General features: G+C 36.6%; 1 protein-coding gene across 1 annotated transcript; it reads right to left on the bottom strand.

Moving 5' to 3' along the window:
* Positions 1 to 1,237: 1,237 nt before the first annotated feature.
* LOC130238099 (uncharacterized) lies at positions 1,238 to 21,058 on the bottom strand. Its single transcript, XM_056469008.1, is given in 11 exon segments — positions 1,238 to 1,371; positions 1,374 to 1,442; positions 1,445 to 1,460; positions 1,463 to 1,620; positions 5,175 to 5,202; positions 5,204 to 5,368; positions 13,176 to 13,313; positions 16,102 to 16,287; positions 17,832 to 17,920; positions 18,242 to 18,325; positions 20,692 to 21,058. Coding segments are annotated over 11 exon segments (1,314 nt in total). The 5' UTR covers positions 20,939 to 21,058.
* Between the last annotated feature and the right edge of the window lie 509 nt (positions 21,059 to 21,567).

Here is a 21,567-nt window from a genome sequence, read left to right as displayed (position 1 = left end):
TCTGAGTTCATGTTCGCAGGGATTTAAAACTGCATGCTTTTTGGGGGGAAAGCGTGAATTTTTTTTTCATAATTTTGCAACTTATTTATTTTTAATACTGGTTGCAATTCATTACACTACCTGACAAAAGTCTTGTAGCCTATCCAAATTTTAGGGACAACAAATAATAACGACACCTATTTGATCATTTAGTGCAGAAGTCACCAATCTCATTCCTGGAGGTCCGGTGCCCTGCAGGGTTTAGCTCTAACTTGCCTCAACACACCTGTCTGGGTGTTTCAATTATACCTAGTAAGACCTTGATTAGCTAGTTCAGGTTTGTTTGATTAGGGTTGGAGCTAAAATCTGCAGGACACCGGACCTCCAGGAATAAGTTTGGTGATCCCTAATTTACCGTCAGAAGTGGCTTATATGAAAGGCAAACGCCTCTAGATTATGCTTATTTTACCAAAATAAAACATGATTATGCTTGATTTTTGAAAAGTCAGTATAGAGTATAAAGTCATGATGCAGTGGAAAAAGAATTAATATTGTGTATGACTCCCATGAGCTTGGACGACTACATCCATACATCGCTGCAATGACTCAAATAACTTATGAATAAAGTCATCTGGAATGGCAAAGAAAGCGTTCTTGCAGGACTCCCAGAGTTCACCAAGATTATTTGGATTCATCTTCAATGCCTCTTTCTTCATCTTACCCAAGAGATGCTCAATAATGTTCATGTCAGGTGCCTGGGCTGGCCAATCCTAGAGTACCTTGAGCTTTCAGGAACATTGATGTGAAGGCTGAAGTATGAGAAGGAGCGCTATCCTGCTGAAGAAGTTGTCCTCTTCTGTGGTTTGTAATGTAATGGGCAGCACAGATGTCTTGATACCTCAGGCTGTTGATGTTGCCATCCCCTCTGCAGATCTCTCGCATGCCCCCATACTGAATGTAACCCCAAACCATGATTTTTCCTTCAGCAAACTTGACTGATTTCTGTGAGAATTGTGGGTTCATGCAGGTTCCAATAGATCTTCTGCAGTATCTGTGTTGATTGGGATGCAGTTCAACAGATGATTCAGTTATTATTTGTTGCTCTTACAACTGAGATTGATAACAAGACTTTTGTCAGGCAGTGTTTTTATATAGATGAGCACATTTAAAAAAACATATATTTTTGATCTGACAATGACGAAGGGCTCATGGCATTGGAACAACACTGGAGTGTGTAAATAATGACTAAAATACATTTTTAGATGAATAATTTATTTCCCTCAAGTGGGTGAGTCAACTGAAGTGCCAAAAAGACCAGATGAAGGACTTCTCTCATGGTGCCCTGATAGACCCTCCGCTTGTGCTGTTGAGCCCCAAACTGAGCCTTCAGTAAGCCAGCTGAGTGTCTTCCTCACTGATGCCCAGGTGCCACACAGCCCTAACTGTGTCCCCAACATGGGGAACATCAGAACCGGTACCCCCCCTGACCCAAAGCCTTCACTTCTTCCTCATCTACGCCTGCCATCCTCTCACAGAACTCCACCGGGCTCATCTGACGCTCCCTCAGAGTAAACCTCACGATGTTGGTTTGAACAGTGTTCAGATCGACCTGGTACAGAGCAGGGTCACTCTCTAACAGTGCTGTAAGAGAGAAGATGAGAGACGTTACATAAGACTCTTGAAATATTTAAAGTGGACCCATTTCATAGAGACATTTTAAATGATGATGACATTATAAATGGCTCTTTCAGTGCGCCGAAGGGACTGCAAACATCAATAGGAATTTAATAATATATTGTGACATTATATACTCACCACCACTTTATTATTAATTGGCTAAACTTTATTAGCAGCAGGTTGAACCCACTTTAGCCGTCTTTATTTTTTGAACAATGTGCAGGAAATGTTTTAAGCAGATTTGTTGGCTCTACATTCATGACGCAAATCACCCATTGCACCAGATTCTATAAAGTGCTCTAATGGATTGAGATTTGGTGACTATTGAGTGCAGAGAATGCATTGTCATGTTCAAGAATTCAGTTTGAGCTTTGCGATATGATTATTTTGCTGGATTGGCCATCACAAATACCCACTGTGGTCATAAAGGGATGTTTGTAAACAAGGTTAAGGGCCCAAAGTCATTCATTAATTTTCTTTTCGGCTTAGTCCATTTATTAATCCAGGGTCACCACAGCAGAATGAACCGCCAACTTATCCAGCACATGTTTTACGCAGCGGATGCCCTTCCAGCTGCAATCAATCACTGGGAAACATCCATACACACTCATTCACACTCTCACACTACGGACAATTTAGCCTACCCAATTCACCTGTACCACATGTCTTTGGACTGTGGGGAAACCGGAGCACCGGAGGAAAACCCACGCAAACGCAGGGAGAACATGCAAACTCCACACAGAAACGCTAACTGACCCAGCCGAGGCTCGAACCAGCGACCTTTTATTGTGAGGCGACAGCACTACCTACTGCGCCACTACGTCGCCTCAGGCCCAAAGTGTCCAAGGAAAAGTTTACGCCACCCCCCATGTATATATCATTGAAACCCAGAGATCTTCAAGTGTGAGGGACTTTTGTCAGTAGGTTTTAAAGGTATAGTTCTCCCAAAACATTCTGTCATCATTTACTCATTCCTTACTTGTCCAAACCTGTAACCATTGACTTCCATAGCATTTGTTTTTGGAAGTCAGTGGTTACAGGTCTTCATCTTTTTTTTAAATATCTTCTTAGTGTTTAACAAAAGAAAAAAACGTTAAAGGTTTGGAACCACTTAAGATCAAGTAAATAATGAGTGAATTTTTCATTTTTGGATGAACTCTGAATTTAAGACAAGAAGGATTAAAGCTGTGCCTACTGAGAGTATGCACATCTGTATAGCGTAATTTTATTTATATTGATGCTGTATAACAAGAACTTTTTAAGTACTGTAAGGGGTAGGTTTAGTTTTGGGGTAGATGTAGCTGGGGTAAGTGCATGTGAAGCAGAGGTTGCTGAGACCTATTTCCGTTTGTTTATTTACTTTCTTCCCCGCATAAATAAATGCAATAATTACTGCATTGCAATAAACAAAGGATAAAAGGGTGTGGTTAAGAATATTGTGGCCGAAGCCATCAAAACTGATGCCAACAGAAAAAAGACCACCAATCCAAATGGTGAGACCTTTGATTGAAGATTACCATAATAAACTTCTTTTTTTTTGAGTGGATTAACTTGCAGAGATTAATTGTTCATCTAAAGCAGTGGTTCCCAAAGTGGGGGTCGGGACCCCCCAGGAGGTCGCAGGAGAATGAAGGGGGGTCGCTTGGTGATTTCTAAAAATCTAATTAATGTTATTAAATCATTAGAATGACCATATTTTATCCATAACCTACTGAAGATAAAAATAGTAGTTTCTAGCTACTGCCTTTCAATTTATTATTTATTTTCTTTCCTCTTGGATTGCGACTCTTGGGGTGATTACATCATATTAAAGACACAGCGATAGCGTCGGATGCAGCAGATTGAATTTTAAGGCACCAGGTTAAACTTTCTGGCACATTTGCAGCACTCGCATACATTAAAAATAATTAAATGAAGTATATTGGTTGTGTGTTCACCGTTCCATGCAGGTTTCTAGATGTATTACCACCTCAGAGGATATTGGGGGTTGTGAGTTACTGGGATTATTATTTTGAGGGTCACGGGCTGAAAAGTTTGGGAAACCCTGATCTAAAGAATAACAACGTGCACTAGCAAAATTAACATTGCAAATTTTATTTCATACAGACTTCATTAAAACACGACAGGCTACTGTATGGGTAGATTAGGCCTTGGGTAGGTGTAGACATTAATAAAACACAATAGGTTGGACTTCACGAGCCATTAATTAAATCAATCAAAAGCCTGAAGGTTTGTACAGCCCACTTGGAGCTCAAATCCCACATATTTCGAGCTCACCTGCCCATTTGGAGCAGGTTCTGACCTCCCTTTATACCTAACTCACACCACCAGTATCCTGAACTTCTAATACAATGCAAGTTGGATCAATGCTTCATCTCGATTTCACCAAATTCTGACCCTACTGTCTGAATAGTGCAGTAGAAATCGAGACTCATCAGTCTAGGAAGCTTTTTCCTGTCTTCTATTGTGCAATTCTGTCTTAGTTTTGTGACTTCTAGACTTAAATGTAGTACCGGTGTCTTCTGCTTCTGTAGCTCATCTGCTTCAAGGTTTAATGTAATGTCTGTTCAGATCTGCTCTACCACAGACCTCATAATTTGAGTTACTGTTGTCTTTCTATCAGCTAGTCTGGTCATTCTCCTCTGACCACCAGCATCCACAGGACATTTTTGGCAACAGTGCTTTCTCTCTTTTTTTCAAACCATCCTCAAGAAGCTCTAGAAGATGGTTGTACTTGAAAATCCCAGTAGATCAGCAGTTTCTGAAACACTTAGACCAGCACCAAAATCCATGCCACAATAGAAGGGGGAAAAGTACCAATCTTTTTTGTGTTGCCTCAATAAATTGTATCTTACCTAATAGTATCAATTTATATCTGTGTATTGTTACACTCCCACTATATTCCAAGTGTTCTGAAGCCACACAATTGCTTTGTGAAGAACATCATTAAAGTCATTATTCGCTTATATAATTTCCATTCAGATAGCTGTACCATTTGCTGAGCTGAACTCGATGACTGGATCAGTCCCATTTGTCAACAGAATCATTAAAATGATCTTTTTTTGCTCTTCAGGGCTTGACAGCTCTCATCTGGAATATATATATTTTTTAAAAGCAGAAAAAAGTCACCTTTTGTTTTCGTAGAATAAGTACTTTAATAGGTTTCTAAGAAAAAGAGAGGCAAATTGATAATTTATTTTTGACTGGACTGCTTCACTGAATCAGACTGATCTGAAACCGCTTCAGTGTTGACTGACTTGTCCTTTTACGCTTTTAGTTTCTGATTTATTCAGAATTATTTTCCATTGAGAATGAGCATATTAGATGACTAACAAAGTGGTGGTGTTAACTAACTTATTCTGCGAACTTTTTTGACGTCAACTCTGCTTTTTCTACTTTTATAATCATTATGGTATAAGAATACCTCAGGAAAGCTACTGCTGAACAGACAAATATAGAGACGCATTATATTCAGTGTCGTGCTGAGATTTCAGAGAAAGCTTCTGTGGTTTTGTCACCTTGAGCAAAGTGTCTGGCGTTCCTGTGGGTCCTCCTCCAGTCTTCCAATCATGTCTGACAGAGCGATCTTACCAGCTGCTGCCAAGATGCCCAACTGGCGCATTCCACCGCCAAGCGCCTTGCGGACACGCACCGCTCTCTGTATGAAATCTTTTGACCCTCCTAGCATGGAGCCCACAGGTGCCCCGAGTCCCTGCCAAAGTGCAGACCACAGCAAATAAGTCTCTGCATTGTGGGAGATTTCCAGCTCTAGGCATGAAATTTAATTGATAGGGTAGAGCAAAAAAAAAAATAATAATAATGCAAAGTGCAAGTAACCCATATATACTATTAAGTACAGCTTGGATGTAATTCTTTTGTTTATTTTATATTTCAAGAGTCACATTTAGATATTGCTTGATACTAATTGTAGGTTTGGCATGCAGAAGAGAACCCTGAGCTTGGAGATAATTGAGCCCAGGACTCTCGTCTGGTCAGTTAGCATGTAGTGGTCCGATTAACATAAGGGTTAAGTCTTAGGGCCCAAAGAAGGAGGGGGGCCCTTGATTGCCTAAGAAATTATTTGCGCCATGACGTGGGAAACATCTCTAAGTTATTCTTTCACATGTCAATAAATGTGAAGTATTCCTTTCTGCTCGCTACTGTTCAAAAACAGTGATGCCGCTAAACTATGGCTCAGAGCTGCTTTAGCTCAGTTTTGAATAGCCCTGTTTAGTCCCAGTAAGAGTGACCCGATGTCACGTTTTTCCCAGGAAAAAGTCCCTTATTTGCCAGCACAGTTCCTTTTTTCGGCTCTACCCGCAAGAACAGTCCAGTCAAAGGTAGGCTAACCAAGTGAAATTCAACCAAACAGAAAGTGATTTTCAAACAGTATCAGTTATTTATGTGGCATTAAGAGAGGCCAGCATATGTGGAATCATGCAGAATGGACTCTGTTTGGGCCTTGTGCCTGCATAATTCTGCCCTCTCATTACCAAAGTTCCTATAAGGTTAGTTTCACTTGGCAGCCATCTTGAAATGCCTCTCAGGCAGTATGCTTGGGCATTCTGTTTGAATGGGGAAACATCAAATTCTCCAAAACTGCTTGCCAAGCTTACCATTGAATGTAATATTTGGAATCACCAATAATGTTTAACAACAACTATCCCTTTATTACATTTGCAAACGTCCAAATTACCAAAACTGCAGAAATTCACGTCTGGTCAGGCTGTAGCGATCGATGATTGGCTTCTCTACTAGAAGGCGGGGCTTCATTCACCATATAGCAATCGATGATTGACTCCTGTACTAGAAGGTGTGGTTTATTCGCCATATTGGCCGTTATACTTTATCCCATTCAAAAGGATACGAGTGACATGTTTGTGTATTTTATAGTCGTTGTCATAACCGAAACAGCGTCCGACTAAATCAAATAGCCTACACATCGAGTTATCAAAATGTCAATCGCTGTGAAGTATTTATCTCAAGAAAATACTTGGTTTAAGTCTAACTAGTTAGAAGGCAAAGTTTTAAATTAATGAATTTCCACTTTTACAAAAATGATAGTAGCCTTATAATCTGAATCAGTGAAATATTGGCGCTGGCTTTCATCAGGCAAAAAAGATTAGCACAACAACAAATGGAAATTAGAAGCGTGACTTTTAAAAGATGTTTTAGGCATTTCCGCTCAACTAAAGTTTAAAGTAATTTTTTAAAGCGAACCCTATTTAAAATATTTATTGAAAAGCACTCATTTAGGATGCAAATGGAAATGTGTTTTTAGTGAATTTCCAGCCTGTATAAAATTTTAGGTTATGTTCAAGTTTATGTTATGTGATAAAAAAATTTATGCTTGTACGCCTACTTTAGTAATAGAAAACATTTATATGAATCAAATAAAAATCAAATAGTGGAAATTTAATCATAATATTAATTAGCAAATAAATAATATTAATAGCAAAAAAAAAAAAAAAAACTTTTGTGAGACGCTAAAATAAATGGGGCTGTTGGGTTTGCTATAGCCCCAGGGCTCAATATGTTCTTAATCCAGCCATGGGGTCTGAGATCAGGTAGTTTTCGAGCACTCCCCCTGTAAAGGAGGAAAAGGAGAAGATGGGGTGGTGGATGGGGGATTCTTCAAAAACAAAGATAAGAGAAGTAAGGTGAAATGGGCTATTTATTGAAGGCTTAGAGTTCTAGCAGTTTTAGTACTTGAACTTGTACTACTTTAGCTTACTTTATATATATATATATATATAATTTTTATTATATTTTAATATAAATATTGTTTCAGTTAATGGAACCTGTGTTTATTAATTTATCAACAACAATACTGTCATGAAGTGTTTGCAAACCAAAAGCTATAACATTTATTTTAGATATTTCTTTGTGCTGGTCACTTAATATATATTTTTATAGAACACTTCTGGATAGGTCGATAAAATTTTTACATAATTTACGTAATACATAATTTACTTAACTACTTAACAAACCAAAAATATTTTCATTTTCAAGATTTTAATTGTTTCACATTATTATTATTATTATTATTACTACATTATTCACACACAAAAACATAATTCATTGGTTTATGAATGTAAATTTATTAATATTTTTTATTTTATATTTTAGGTTTTCACAAAGTTTAAATATTTTATTTTGTCAGCCGATGTACTTGTAACATTTGATTGTAGTAGCTTTTATAACATTATTTTGGGGCTGTTGTCTCTGATAATCAAGCTACTACTTATAATAATAATAATAATAATAATAATAATAATAATAATAATAATAATAATAATGAAATATTGATAGTATGAAGTAACCTATGTCTGGTCATATTTGCTTCTATTGTTCGCCAGCTCAATGGAAAATAAACCCATTCTATGTGAACACAACCTTTCTTCATTCATGCAAACAAGTATGAATAACTGACTTAAACTACACAAAAATAAATGACAGCTTCAAAGGAAATCTCCCTATTATAACCACTCAAGTATAAATGCATTGTGACGGTAAAATCAAAACAGCTGTGATATTTATAACAGGCACCTGGAATGCAGATGTTTGCTTTCTGCTTAGGTAGCCAGGACAGACAGAAACAATTGACTTTCATATTTCTGATCTTTGTCTCTGAAGCCTCAATTACATTTATTGTCTTTTCAGCAGGAGGGAAAATTCAGTACAAGAGAGTAGCCATTCCCTGATACAGCAAACATGTTCTGTAATTAAGATGCAAATATGCTTGTTGACATCTACTCAAAGGATTTGTTTGAGAGTCAAGAGTGATTAGTTTTACTTCAGGGTCTCTTCAAATCGACTTTGCAGCTCAGATTATAACATACGTGCAATCTGTGAGGAGTAATGAGGAAGGATTTTAAATCCTCGATGATACCACATGATTATCAGAGGAAAGTACCATCACACTTTGATGAAGAGAATAAAAATAAGCCTTGGTTGTTGGAGGTGTGAGATGCCTTCAGGGTGCAAGTTATAAAGCACTGGCTTTACCAAGGTCATTTTCAGCGCCTCTCACTTAAACTGATTTCTCCTGGTTTTTGGTGAAAAAACTCCACAGATGGTCTATCACTGCCTGGAGATGTTTTGTTCAAAATTACTGAAATAACTTCTCTAGATAGAGACTATAGCTATAGCCTGAAAACTGCCACTGGTTTCTAACAGTACATACCTTATTCTATTAGGAAAATAATCTTACAGCTGAGTTCAATGTAAATTTGTGGCTGCATTTGCTATGCAGCTTCATTTTCCAAATTATGTTCTTCTCTTTATCACATAAAGATTTTATAGGCCCACCGGCAGCAACAGTAAAACATTCTAGGCTCATTATGCTGAAATAGAAACTATCCATTTCCATAAATTATTTAAGACGAGTGTATAAAGTGCAAGAGATTTGGTTAGCTTTCGAAAGAAGCCTCTAATACACATACACTACCTGACTAAAGTCTTGTCGCCTATCTAAGTTTACATTTACATTTTTACATTTAGTCATTTAGCAGACGCTTTTATCCAAAGCGACTTACAAATGAGGACAAGGAAGCAATTTACACAACTATAAGAGCAGCAGTGAACAAGCGCTATAGACAAGTTTCAGGCGTGTAAAAGTCTAAGAAGCAAAACATTAGTAGAATTTTTTTTTTTTTTTTTTTTTTTTTTAATAGAGAGGGAGAGAGAGAGAGAGAGAAAGAGGGCTCAGTTAGTGGTATAGCCAGAGAGGCAATTGCAGATTAGGAGGAAAAGTGGAGACTAAACAGTTGCGTTTTTAGTCGTTTCTTGAAGACAGCAAGTGACTCGGCTGTTCTGATGTAGTTAGGGAGTTCATTCCACCAACTGGGCAGATTGAATGTGAGAGTTCGGGAAAGTGATTTCTTCCCTCTTTGGGATGGAACAACGAGGCGACGTTCATTCACAGAACGCAAGTTTCTGGAGGGCACATATATCTGCAGAAGTGAGAGCAGATACGAAGGAGCACAGCTAGAGGTCACTTTGTAAGCAAACATCAGAGCTTTGAATTTGATGCGGGCAGCAACTGGAGCCAGTGCAAACGGGTGAGTAGCGGAGTGACATGTGCTCTTTTGGGTTCATCAAAGACCACTCGTGCTGCTGCGTTCTGAAGCAGCTGAAGAGGTTTGATAGAACTAGCTGGTAGCCCGGCTAGCAGAGAGTTGCAATAGTCCAGTTTGGAGAGGACAAGAGCTTGAACAATGAGTTGAGCTGTATGTTCAGATAGGAAGGGTCGGACCTTTCTGATGTTGTAGAGTGCGAATCTGCAAGATCGGGCAGTTCTAGAAATGTGGTCAGAGAAGTTCAGTTAATTTTTTAAAAACAGTTAAAGTTAAGTTAAGTTTTAGGAACAACAAGTATTAACTTGACTTCTAATTGATCATTTGGTATCAGAAGTGGCTTTATATGAAAGGCAAAGGCCTCTAGATTACGCTTAATTACCAAAATAAAATGATCATGCCTTGATTTTAAATTATTTAATTAGGACAGTAAGGTCTGACTTTGCTTAGACAGAAGTCTCTTAAAAGAAATAATGTACAGTATAGAAAAATAAAGTCCTGAAGCAGTGGAAAGAGAATATTGTGCATGACTCCCATGAGCTTGGAGCACTACATCCATACATCTCTGCAATGACTCAAATAACTTATAAAAAAAATCATCGGAAATGGCAAAGAAAGCGTTTTTGCAGGACTCCCAGAGTTCATCAAGATTCTTTGGATTCATCTTCAATGCCTCCTGCTTCAAACTACCCAGACATACTTATAATGTCACTAATAATGTGACTGGGCTGGCCAATCCTGGAGCACCTTGACCTTCTTTGGCTTTCAGGAACTTTGATGTGGAGGCTGAAGTATGAGAAGGAGCTATCCTGCTGAAGAATTTTCCCTCTCCTGTGGTTTGTAATTTAATGAGCAGCACTAATGTCTTGATACCTCAGGCTTTTAATGTTGCCATCCACTCTGCAGATCTCTCGTACTGAATGTAACCCCAAACCTTGATTTTTCCTTCACCAAACTTGACTGATTTCTGTGAGAATCTTGGGTTCATGCAGGTTCCAATAGGTCTTCTGCAGTATTTTCGATGATTAGGATGAAGTTCAACAGATGATTTCTAACACTTTTCCAAATGATCAACTAGAAGTCAAAATATTATTTGTTGCTCTTACAACTGGGATCGACGACAAGACTTTAGTCAGGTAGTGTAGACACAAAGTAATATTTCGTATGCTAAAACAGAATATTGACATTTTATCTTTATGTAATTTGAAGAAAAAATTTGATATTCAGTTGAAAATAGTTTGCTAAAATATTGTCATTTGCATAGTGTTTTTATCCAGAAAAATAATAATTATCCTAATTCTGATGCAGTCAAAACATTGTGTAGTCTAAACATTGAAAAAAATACCAATGAAAACATGGTGCAAGAAGACTTGAAGTATGTGCATGAACCCAAAAATAACAATTTTGTCATTAATTATTCACCGTCATGTCATAATAACCTCCTGAGACCATTTTCTAAACACAAATTTTAAAAAAAAAGCAGACACTTACACGTCATAACACTATCCCCAATGACAAATCGCTGGGGAATATTCACAAGATAGATGTAAGCATCAACAAATTGGACTGAAAAATGGCGCAGTATATGGATCACATGTGCTCACAATTTACAGTTTGTCATCATATCTCTATTTTGTTTTGTTGATATGTGATCCAAATATTCATAACTTGATATTGTAGCATTTATATGGAGATCCCAGTGTAGATGCCATTACCACCCATTGTTTTTTTTTTGCCCGCCAGGTCACGTGACTGAAAAATATAAATGGAGGATGAGAAAGAGCTCTCAGATTTCATCTAAAATATCTTAATTGGGTTCCAAGAATGAAGATTGGATAGACATGAGGGTGAGTAATCAATAACAAAATGTACTTGTTTGCGTGAACAATGCTTGAAACCACCTATTTATAGTGACCAAACATATGAGCGTTATTGGTTGTGTTATGAGAAAAAAAAAAACAAAGGTATTCATTAGGGCTGCACGATATTGGAAAAATCGACAATTAAATATTTAGTTTTTGCTGCGATATACATTCCAATATGAATATAGTCTCACCAGATGATTTGAATAGCTCTATTTTGGAAATATTTCATTAATCTAGATCGACTGGGAAGATAAAGTCTTTTCTATGCAGTGCATCTGAATAAAATATAATAAATGACAAGCAAATATAAATATGACAATGTACGAGCAAAAATAAAAGTGAAATAAACAGTGCTTTATGGTTTTCTGGTGAGTCTAGCAGTATTCAAATATGAAAATGTACAAGCAAACATAAAATAACACTGTCATCATTGTATAATTAATTTGATTCAATAATATTAAAATATATTTAATAATATCTTTTAATCGTTAAAAAAATAATCTAATCCTGCGATGTGACTATTGCGAATACTCACATTGTGATATCGATGCTGATATGATATACTCTTCAGTCCTAGTATTCATATTTCACTATTATACCAAAACGAAAAAATTGTGAGCAAAACCACTGCCATCCACATCCTTTTCAATTGCCTGCTCCTCTGCTCACTCATAAGCTGAATAACATGGGTTTGTTTAATTAGTCATACTCCAGTGTCACACTGAGTGCTCCTGTGATAGTGATGCAGTCAAGGACGATATAACAGAAGTTTCTAAATGAATTCTGACCACAAGTGGCGTTCCTACCAGGTGGATACAAGGCCTTAGTCATATCTCCTAGAAGAGTGGTCTTTTCATTGTTAAATATCCAAAAATAGTCATACTGTAACATAAAAACAATATCATAAAGTGGACTTTTTAGAGAGCAAGTACAGTTTCTTCCCTGAAACCTAAAAATAATACATACAAAATAACCTTTTAATTTAATTTGTCAATTAAAAAAAAAACACATGAGTCAGAAGCTGTGACCATTATTTCCCCATATTGTGACGCAGTTCCAAGAGAAACAAAATATTAAATGAGAAAACAGTGGGCGTGGCTTGTTTTTTTCTACGTAGAGCTGATTGGATGTAGTAAAGTAGGCATTTCATTCAGAAAATTGAGAAAAGGAGAGTTTGGGGAAAAAAAGGTTTGGGGAGAGTTATTACAACCTAACAGACACCTCCTCCTCACAATTTCTGTTTGTTGTCAAACTGACAGTTGGAGGGGCGTGGTTAAGTATGTTAGCCACGCCCAATACCTCAGACAGACGTAATCTGACAATTTAACTGAAAACAAACAGGAAGTGCATTTTCAGATTACAAGGGCAAACATTTTTTTTTAAATGACAGGTACGGATGAATTGTTCACCACAAAACTAGCAATGTAAGCTAACAAAATCAGTGTGGGTAGTTTTGATTTCATATATACTTAACAACACATTTGCATGTTCACAAGATCTCAAATGGTGGACTTGACTAAAGTAAACAAATAAAAATATATTTTCCATTTAATTTTCCAAGAATACAAGAGCGTACCTTAGACAGACACACACTGACAGAATGACAGTGCTGTAGTATAGCAGAGGGCTGAACACCCATAGCTACAGCTGCATTCATCACCCTCGCTCCGTCCATATGCACCGCCAGACCAAACTGATCAGCCACAGAGCGAAGCTTTCAGCAACAAAAAACAACAGTTATAGATACCAGTTCATGCATGTCCAAAGCTTATACATCTTATAACACTTCTACAATTAAATTAACATGAAGAGAAACAAAAAGATTTTCTGTTTTGGTAATTTTTAGGTTAAGACAATAATTTATTTTTTCCTCACTGTGTCAGATTGTCTTTGTATTGTGACATAGACAATAAACATGTCCATACCTATGGCAATCTGTTTTAATATTTAGTCTATACAACATACTAGTGCCTAGTTTCATGCTACTGTTATTATGTTTTTATATAAAATGGCCTCAATTACTGTGTACTGACATTTATGTTAAGAATTTGGTCCAATGCGCGTATTATGTACATATTTTTTTGACATTTTACTTACTTTTTATAACTTTTTATATGCAAGTAGATTTATAATTACACTGTTGACCCATCCCTTACATCTTAACTTCCTCTTAAACCTACCCATACTGGACCCTTTATGAACTCTATAACCTGTGTCTACATAATTGCTGATTGTTATCACACTGACCATTCATATATGCTGTTATTTGATTTCTGTTTAATCTATTAACATAAACTGGATTTGATGATGTATATGTTTTTATATTTGTATACTCCTGATGCTACTAATGCTGAATATTTCTTTCATTAATTGTGCTGATGGTTTGTGCTATTGTAAAACGATAAATAATATATATATATATATAATATATATATATATATATATATATATATATACAATACACAAGCTACTGTAACTGAGTAGTTTTTCCTCAGAAAATGTACTCTACTAAGTTGTTTTAAAAATGTCTACTTTTTCGTTTCACAGTATCGGCAGTATCGGTACTTTTACTCCACTATTTTCCTTCATTGTGCAGTCACTACTTTATTTTTTCTTGTCTAAGGGGATTAGAAAAATCAGTCCTGTGATTCCTGTCTAATTAAATCGCACATAGAAGGTGAATCACATCATAGTGAACTACCTCAAGACATGGGCAAAGTGTCCAGAAGATGTCCAAAGTCTTTACACGCATTGACCCAGAGACTGTTAAGATGCATGTCACTGATAGGAAGAAGCTGGATGTTTACTGTATGATGACTGAAATGGTTTTAAACACCCAGCAGGCACAAGACGTCAACATGACGTCAGATTGACGTTGTACCCCAACGTGTGGGGATGTTGCAACTTTGTTTTTTGGAAATGAAATCGGGTTGACATCAATGTCCAACCTAAAATCAACCAAATGTCAACATCTAATGATGTTACAGCTTGATGTTGTGTGGACGTTACCAATATGACGTCTATCAGACTTTGGATTTTGGTTGCCATACCTACGAATAAATGTCAGTATTTTACATCAAGATGACGTTGATTTAAGATGTTGGCTTGACGTTGGATTTTGGTAACTTCCAACACAACCTAAAATCAACCAAATATCAACGTAATTTAACGTTGTTATTGGACATTAAGACAACATTGTCCTTAAGACACTGGCTAGACATTGAATTTTGGTCACCTGACGTCACGACCTAATAATAATGTCTTATGATGTTGTGTGCCTGCTGGGCAAATAGCTAAATGCACCACAGAATGTTACATTTACACACATCCACAAATTACATGTAAATGCATCACCTTTTTACAGCGTAATACTCACTACTCTTGAGTACTTTTGAAGGTCTACTTCTTACTCATACTTAAAAATGTAGTATATTTACAACAGATACATTTACTCTACTCACACTACATTTTTAGGCAAGTAATAGTACTTTAAGGATGATTTTCAGTACTCTTTCCACCACTGGACCTTACCCGTATCCCATCTCCATATAGTATTATATAAAAGTGGGACCCTATTTTGTAAGTACTAGTATCTTTCTCCTTAAGTACTAGTGCTTTTTAGTAGTTATTATTAGTCAAGTTAAGCTTTTTTTGTCATTCAGCTAGATGTGTGGACAAAGTGGAGCAAAATAATGTGTCTTGCAGGGGCCACATAAATACATAAATAAACAATTATAAATATGAAAACAACTTATATTTTAAACCTTTAAACCTATACATAACTGACTTAACGGAGGCGATAATATATACTTAACCATAGACATAACCTACGACAGACTATACAAGTACTTTTACGTTAGACAGAACAATATTGTGCAAAAGAGCTACTTTAGGGTTGAAGGAGACATATAGTGCAAAATGATTTGTGGTACATTCACAATTAAACATTGTTTTTCTTATTGAGTCCTTGTAAATGGTAAAGAGTCCAGTGCATATTGAGAAAACAGTGTGAGGCATACTCAGAAATGAATAGATACTCAGAAATTTCAATAGATATGGAGTGATTGTTAGAAAGTGTCAGGTGCAAGTGTAGAGTTCAAGTTAATTGTTACTAGTAATAACTACAAAATATACTCTGGCTAATAAAAAAATACCATTAGCTAATGTTTAAGTACTTGAATCAACTTTATAATGTGTGCATGAGTAAACAGATCATGTGAAAAATTTATGAATTGTAAATACTTCTAATCTGCCATGAGATTGTGTTCAATGTTTGATCGATCTGTCTCATTAAAGCAGAAGCGCAGCAATGCACAAACCTGTTCATGCTGCAACCAAACTGAAGTATGTTTAATCGCTCACATTAGTAAATAAACATCACTAGGCAGTTTAAGTGGAGGGATTGTGTATTATTGTTCAGAGTTTAGCCCAAGGTACCTGACTGCCTCAACATATTCTCTGTCTCCCACATTTAATGAACTAGTGTTTAAGTAATATCTAACCTCCTGCAGGAAGGCGAGTGGGAGGACGCGGCCTCCCTGGATATTGTGTGTGTTTTCCACACAGACCAGGCGTGAGCGTGGGTAGTGTGGGTCAGGGTAACCATGACGGATCTTGGAGATCAGCTGGTCCAGGTCAAAAGTGCCATCGCCGAGGGTACGGAGTGTTGCAGAATGGACGCCTGCGAGCTATAAACAAACCAACACAAAAGCACATTTATTACAGCCTAAACCAATAATGTGGCATATGGGTGTTTCTGCAGCTATGAGCACTTTTGCACTTTTTGAAAACACTGTTTACAGATCTAACTCGTTCATTTAACCCTGTAAAGCCTAGAATATGAAATAATAGTGAAGAAAATGTTTTGAGACCTTAGACCACTTGAATGTTTCTCTGTCTGAGGAAAATATCATTTGTTTTATTTTATTCTGGAAACTAGTGAAGTTTCTTCTAAATTAAAAAATAAAAAATAAAATAGCATTTTTGTTTTGCACATGCAGCTAAGCCGGCAGCTAGCTCTCTGCAACTCTCACATGGTCATCCACTGAAGCGAAGCAGTGATGCGCCCGATCAGTATCTGGATGGGAGACCACATGGGAAAGCTAGGTTGTTGCCGGAAGTGGTGTTAGTGAGGCCAACAGGAGGCGCTCAACCTGCGGTCTGTGTGGGTCCTAACGCCCCAGTATATTGATGGGGACTCTATACTGCTCATATTAACCGAGGTGAGACTCTCTGTGGTCATTAAAAATCCCAGGATGTATTTTGTTTAACTCTGGCCAAATTTGCCCATTGGTCCATCATGGCCACCTAACCATCCCCATATCATAATTGGCTTCATCACTCTGTCTCCTCTCCACCAATCAGCTGTTGTGCGGTCTGGTGCAATATGGCTGCTGTCGCGTTATCCAGGTGGATGCTGCACACTGGTGGTGGACGAGGAGATTTCCCTATTGTGTAAAGCGCTTTGAGTGTCTAGAAAATGTATATAATATATAAATGTAAGAAATTATTATTATTATTTTTATTAGTAGTAGTAGTAGTAAAAGGCTGCCATGTTTTCAGGTGCTTTTATTCATTCTCCATTCATTTTCTTTGTGGCTTAGTCCCTTTAATAATCTAGGGTCACCACAGCGGAATGAACTGCCAACTTATCCAGCATATGTTTTACGCAGCGGATGCCCTTCTGGCTGCAACCCATCACTGGGAAACACCCATACACTCCTATTCACACACATACACTACGGACAATTTAGCTTACCCAATCACCTATACCACGTCTTTGGACTTGTGGGGGAGAACATGCAAACTCTACACAGAAATGCCAAATGACCCAGCCGAGGCTCAAACCAGTGACCTTCTTGCTGTGAGGCAATCGTGCTACCCACTGCGCCACCATGATGCCCTACATGATTATGCATAATGAATTAATTATTCATTAATTACAGTATATGTGTATATATATATATATATATATATATATATATATATATATATATATATATATATATATATATATAATCCAATCAAATCTAATGATGTCCATCACATCTTTAATTATTCTTCTGGTGGAAATGGCATTTTAATATTTTGAAATAAAATCTTCTATATAAATCATGCTGTGCATTAATTCCTAATGAATTCATGTTTGATTATTTTGATAATGAATACAATTACAGACAAACATATTAGCCTAAATTAAAATCTAATCCCCCAAGCCCAGATTTGTCCATACCTGTGCACTTCCTCCCTGCTCATAAATATGAATATGAGAAAGATCACCAACTATCATCTCATCACCCCTCTCCCTGCAGTGGACCATAACTGAGACAGAAAAAAGAGGAGGACAAATATGAGTGCAATATGTGCAGGCATGAATGCTTCTGCTATACATTACTGCAACATCTGGTCACTAACAAGAACCAAGTTCCATGAACGCCGAGCTATTTCTGTGAGCTTGAGCACAAATCAATATCATTTTTGAAATATCAGATTTTAATGGCCAGAGGCGGCTCTCGGGCAGTGACACAGACCACATTCACTGCGAAATAGCATTATATGTGTCTATTTTCCCTCAAAGCTTTTACCAAGTGACAACTGTAAACAAGTTTTTTAATAGCCTTGGGCAGAATCCTGCAGTCTCACCTGCAATCAGGTTACTCATCGTTCCTGAGGGCACATATAAAGCCGCTTCCATGCCAAACATTTCAGCAGCTATTTTCTGTAGTTCTGTTGGAGAAAACATAAGTATTTTTAGCAGTGTATGAGAGTAGGCTGGTCTACATTTCCTATTGCAAAAACATGTAACAAACATTTTGCATTGGATATATAACACTAACTAAAGCTTGGACACATATTCTCAAAAAAAATTTATATTGAGTGAAAATACATTTAAAATGTGGAAAATGAAATTAAACATTTCATCAGTGTTAAGTTACTAAATTTACATATGTATAATTTTATATTTAATTTTTAATTTTATTATATATTTTTAACAGTGTGGAAAAACAAAGTGTTTAAATTTCCTTAATGCCACTTTTGGCCAATTAATTACATCTTTGTTAAAAAAAATGTTAATTACTGACTAGGATTTGTACTATTTTTTATATTGTGTTTGTTCATTGTGTGGTGTGTCAATGTGTATGTCTTTGTAACTTTGTCCTCTGCTGCAAACTTAACCAGGACTGTTAGAAGAAATATTGTATCTCTTCTTCTTCTAATTTTGTTGGCGGTTGACAAACAATGGGATGGTGTATTTCCGCGGCCAACTGGTATGGAGTGTGGATCACTATGACTTACCCCTTTTTTATTAAATACTCACCCACAAATGAGTATTTTTAAGATACTGCAATAAAAAGCTTTAACGTTTATTTCCTGAGTTATTTTGTAAATTGTGGGTAAGCTAAATTGTCCGTAGTGTATGAGAGTGTATGGGTGTTTTTCAGTGATGGGTTGTGGCTGGAAAGGCATCCACTGCGTAAAACATATGCTGGATAAGTTGACGGTTTATTCCACTGTGGCAACCCTAGATTAATAAAGGGACTAAGCCGAAAAGAAAATGAATGAATGAATGCATTTTGTAAAATGTCATTGAATTTAAATTGAACTATTATCTCTTCTAAATTATTACTGAGTCCTCATTTCAGCTTCATACTTCATGCAGTGTAATATAACATGTTCAACTGTCTCTTCTTGTCCTCAAAGTTCACATTTTACTGTACCATGTTTGCCCATTTTAAAAAGTGTACAATTTAATTTTGTGTCTAAATCTTACCCTAGATATTTTTATCTCCTCTCTCCTGTTTTTCCCTACACTTCTCATTTCACTACTTTCTTTTGAATTTTTTAAATCCACCGGCCCTTTTTTCATTATCCCATTTTTTTGCCACCTTTCCTTCATTCTTTTCTTAATAATACTCTTGATTTCACTCTATACATGCATTTGGACTAATGTCATTATTTTTAACAGCTTGTTTTGCTTAATTATCTGCAATATCCTTTCCTTGACCACCAATATGTGCAGGTACCCATAAAAATATTACTGTTATACCATCATTTGAATTCTATATACTGTTTACATTGTCAATTAAATTGTCTGGTCTACCTTCTGATTTACTATGTTGTAAACTAGACAGTGAAGATCTTGAGTCTGAACAGATGACTGATTTTCAAAGGTCTTATCTCCTCTTCCCATTTTATTGCTAATAACAAAGTAATCATTTCTCCTGTATACACCGAAACCTCATCACTAATCCTTTTTCCTACAGATATTTGAAATTGAGGAACTGTAAAAGCCACACCTATTCTATTTAAACTCTTTGAGGCATCTGTATATATTTTAACATAACTGTAATATTGATTAATATATGTCTGTACATAAAACAAATTACATTCTTTATCCTTGTTTTTCTGTTCTAATAATGTAAAGTCTACTGTTGCACCTGGTAGTAACCATGGTTTAATTACGAGTGGAAGTACAGTAGGACTAATATTCAATTGACTCACTTTCATTTCGACTTTTTTTTTTTAACTGTCAATTCAAAACTTTTATTTTTTCTCCTCTCTTTTTCCTAACATGGCTTTAATGTGTCTAGTGTTGGATGTTCTTGGTTATGACCTTTAAAATTTACCTAATAACTCACTGATAACTGAACTCTTCTCATTTCTAAAGACATTTCCCCCATTTCAATTTGTAGTACTGCAATTGGTGTAATATTGTATCTCAATGGGACCTTCCTGGTTAAGTAGTAAGTAGGTCAATCAATCAATCAATCACTAAATAAATAAATATAATAAATAAATCACTAAATGAACAACTGTATATCAGTAACTTAAAAGTGTTTAAAAGTTTTGATGCTAGTTTTTTAAGCATGTCTGGTAAATTAATGTGAACGAACGCCCTCTGATGGCCACGACAGGAACAACATCAACGGGTAAGAAAACTGTCCATGAAAAGCAATGATTCCGTCCATCATCACATCTGTTTTTATCATTTACCAGTCGAATCATAATTTACTCGACTGGAGCCTCTTATGTTATAAAAAACAAGAGTGTCTTAACGGACGCCCATTAAAGAGCTGTGTCTTGTTTCTAACCATTAACCGTAGGATCTTCTCCAAACACATCGTCTCCGACCTCCGCCTCCGCCATGGCTCTCCGCATAGCTGCTCCGGGTTTGGTGACGGTGTCGCTTCGGAGGTCCACCGTGCGAACGGCGGATCCCGTTACCATCTGCGGAGACCCATAATACAACCGCACCGGATTCACCCGAAAAACACGACGAGGTTTGTATAAACAATGACGGACTAAACGAACTGGAACCGTTAGTGTTTTGGAGCTCATGTCGCCCTTTTTGCACTGTAATATAACCGTATATTCACAAAAAGTGCACCAATTCACAGGACTTTACTGAACTTTGGTTTACTATTTTCGGTAATCATTGATGTACACAACCTGGAGCTTTCAGACATGAATAATCGAACTCTCTGGACATCGATCAGTTTACAGTAACACAGTCCAGAGTAGAGGAGACCCAGCCGAGGTTTGAGTAGAGGAGAGTTGCAACAAGACTTACTCCTCCATTCAGGGATGCTAGTGATGATATTCATACTACTTATTCTCAGTTAGATTCTCCTTTAATCTGAGGGAGATCAGCCATGTGTGACCATTCCTTCAGTATAAAACATTTTAAGGTTAAAAAAAAAAAGTTATTTATTTTAATGTTCAGAAAATTTCTCATACTGTCTACGCTTTAAATACGTATAGCTATCAAGCGTTAAAGCTATTGTATCTCCCTAGCATAGACAGTTTAATCAGCAACTGCCCCATTACACAATTCCTTTACAAGCTTGCCATATTAACGTTTTAATGTAGAATTTAATTTGATCACAGTTTCAATGCAATTTAATTTGAAAAAAAAGTAATTCTTTGATTAATCAATTTATTTCAAAGTTCAATATGGAGTTTAGTAA

This window comes from Danio aesculapii, chromosome 12 (assembly GCF_903798145.1).
Source record: "Danio aesculapii chromosome 12, fDanAes4.1, whole genome shotgun sequence".
NCBI lineage: Eukaryota > Metazoa > Chordata > Actinopteri > Cypriniformes > Danionidae > Danio > Danio aesculapii.
Note: the sequence above shows the minus strand (reverse complement) of the source record. Positions and strands in the feature narration are given on the sequence as shown.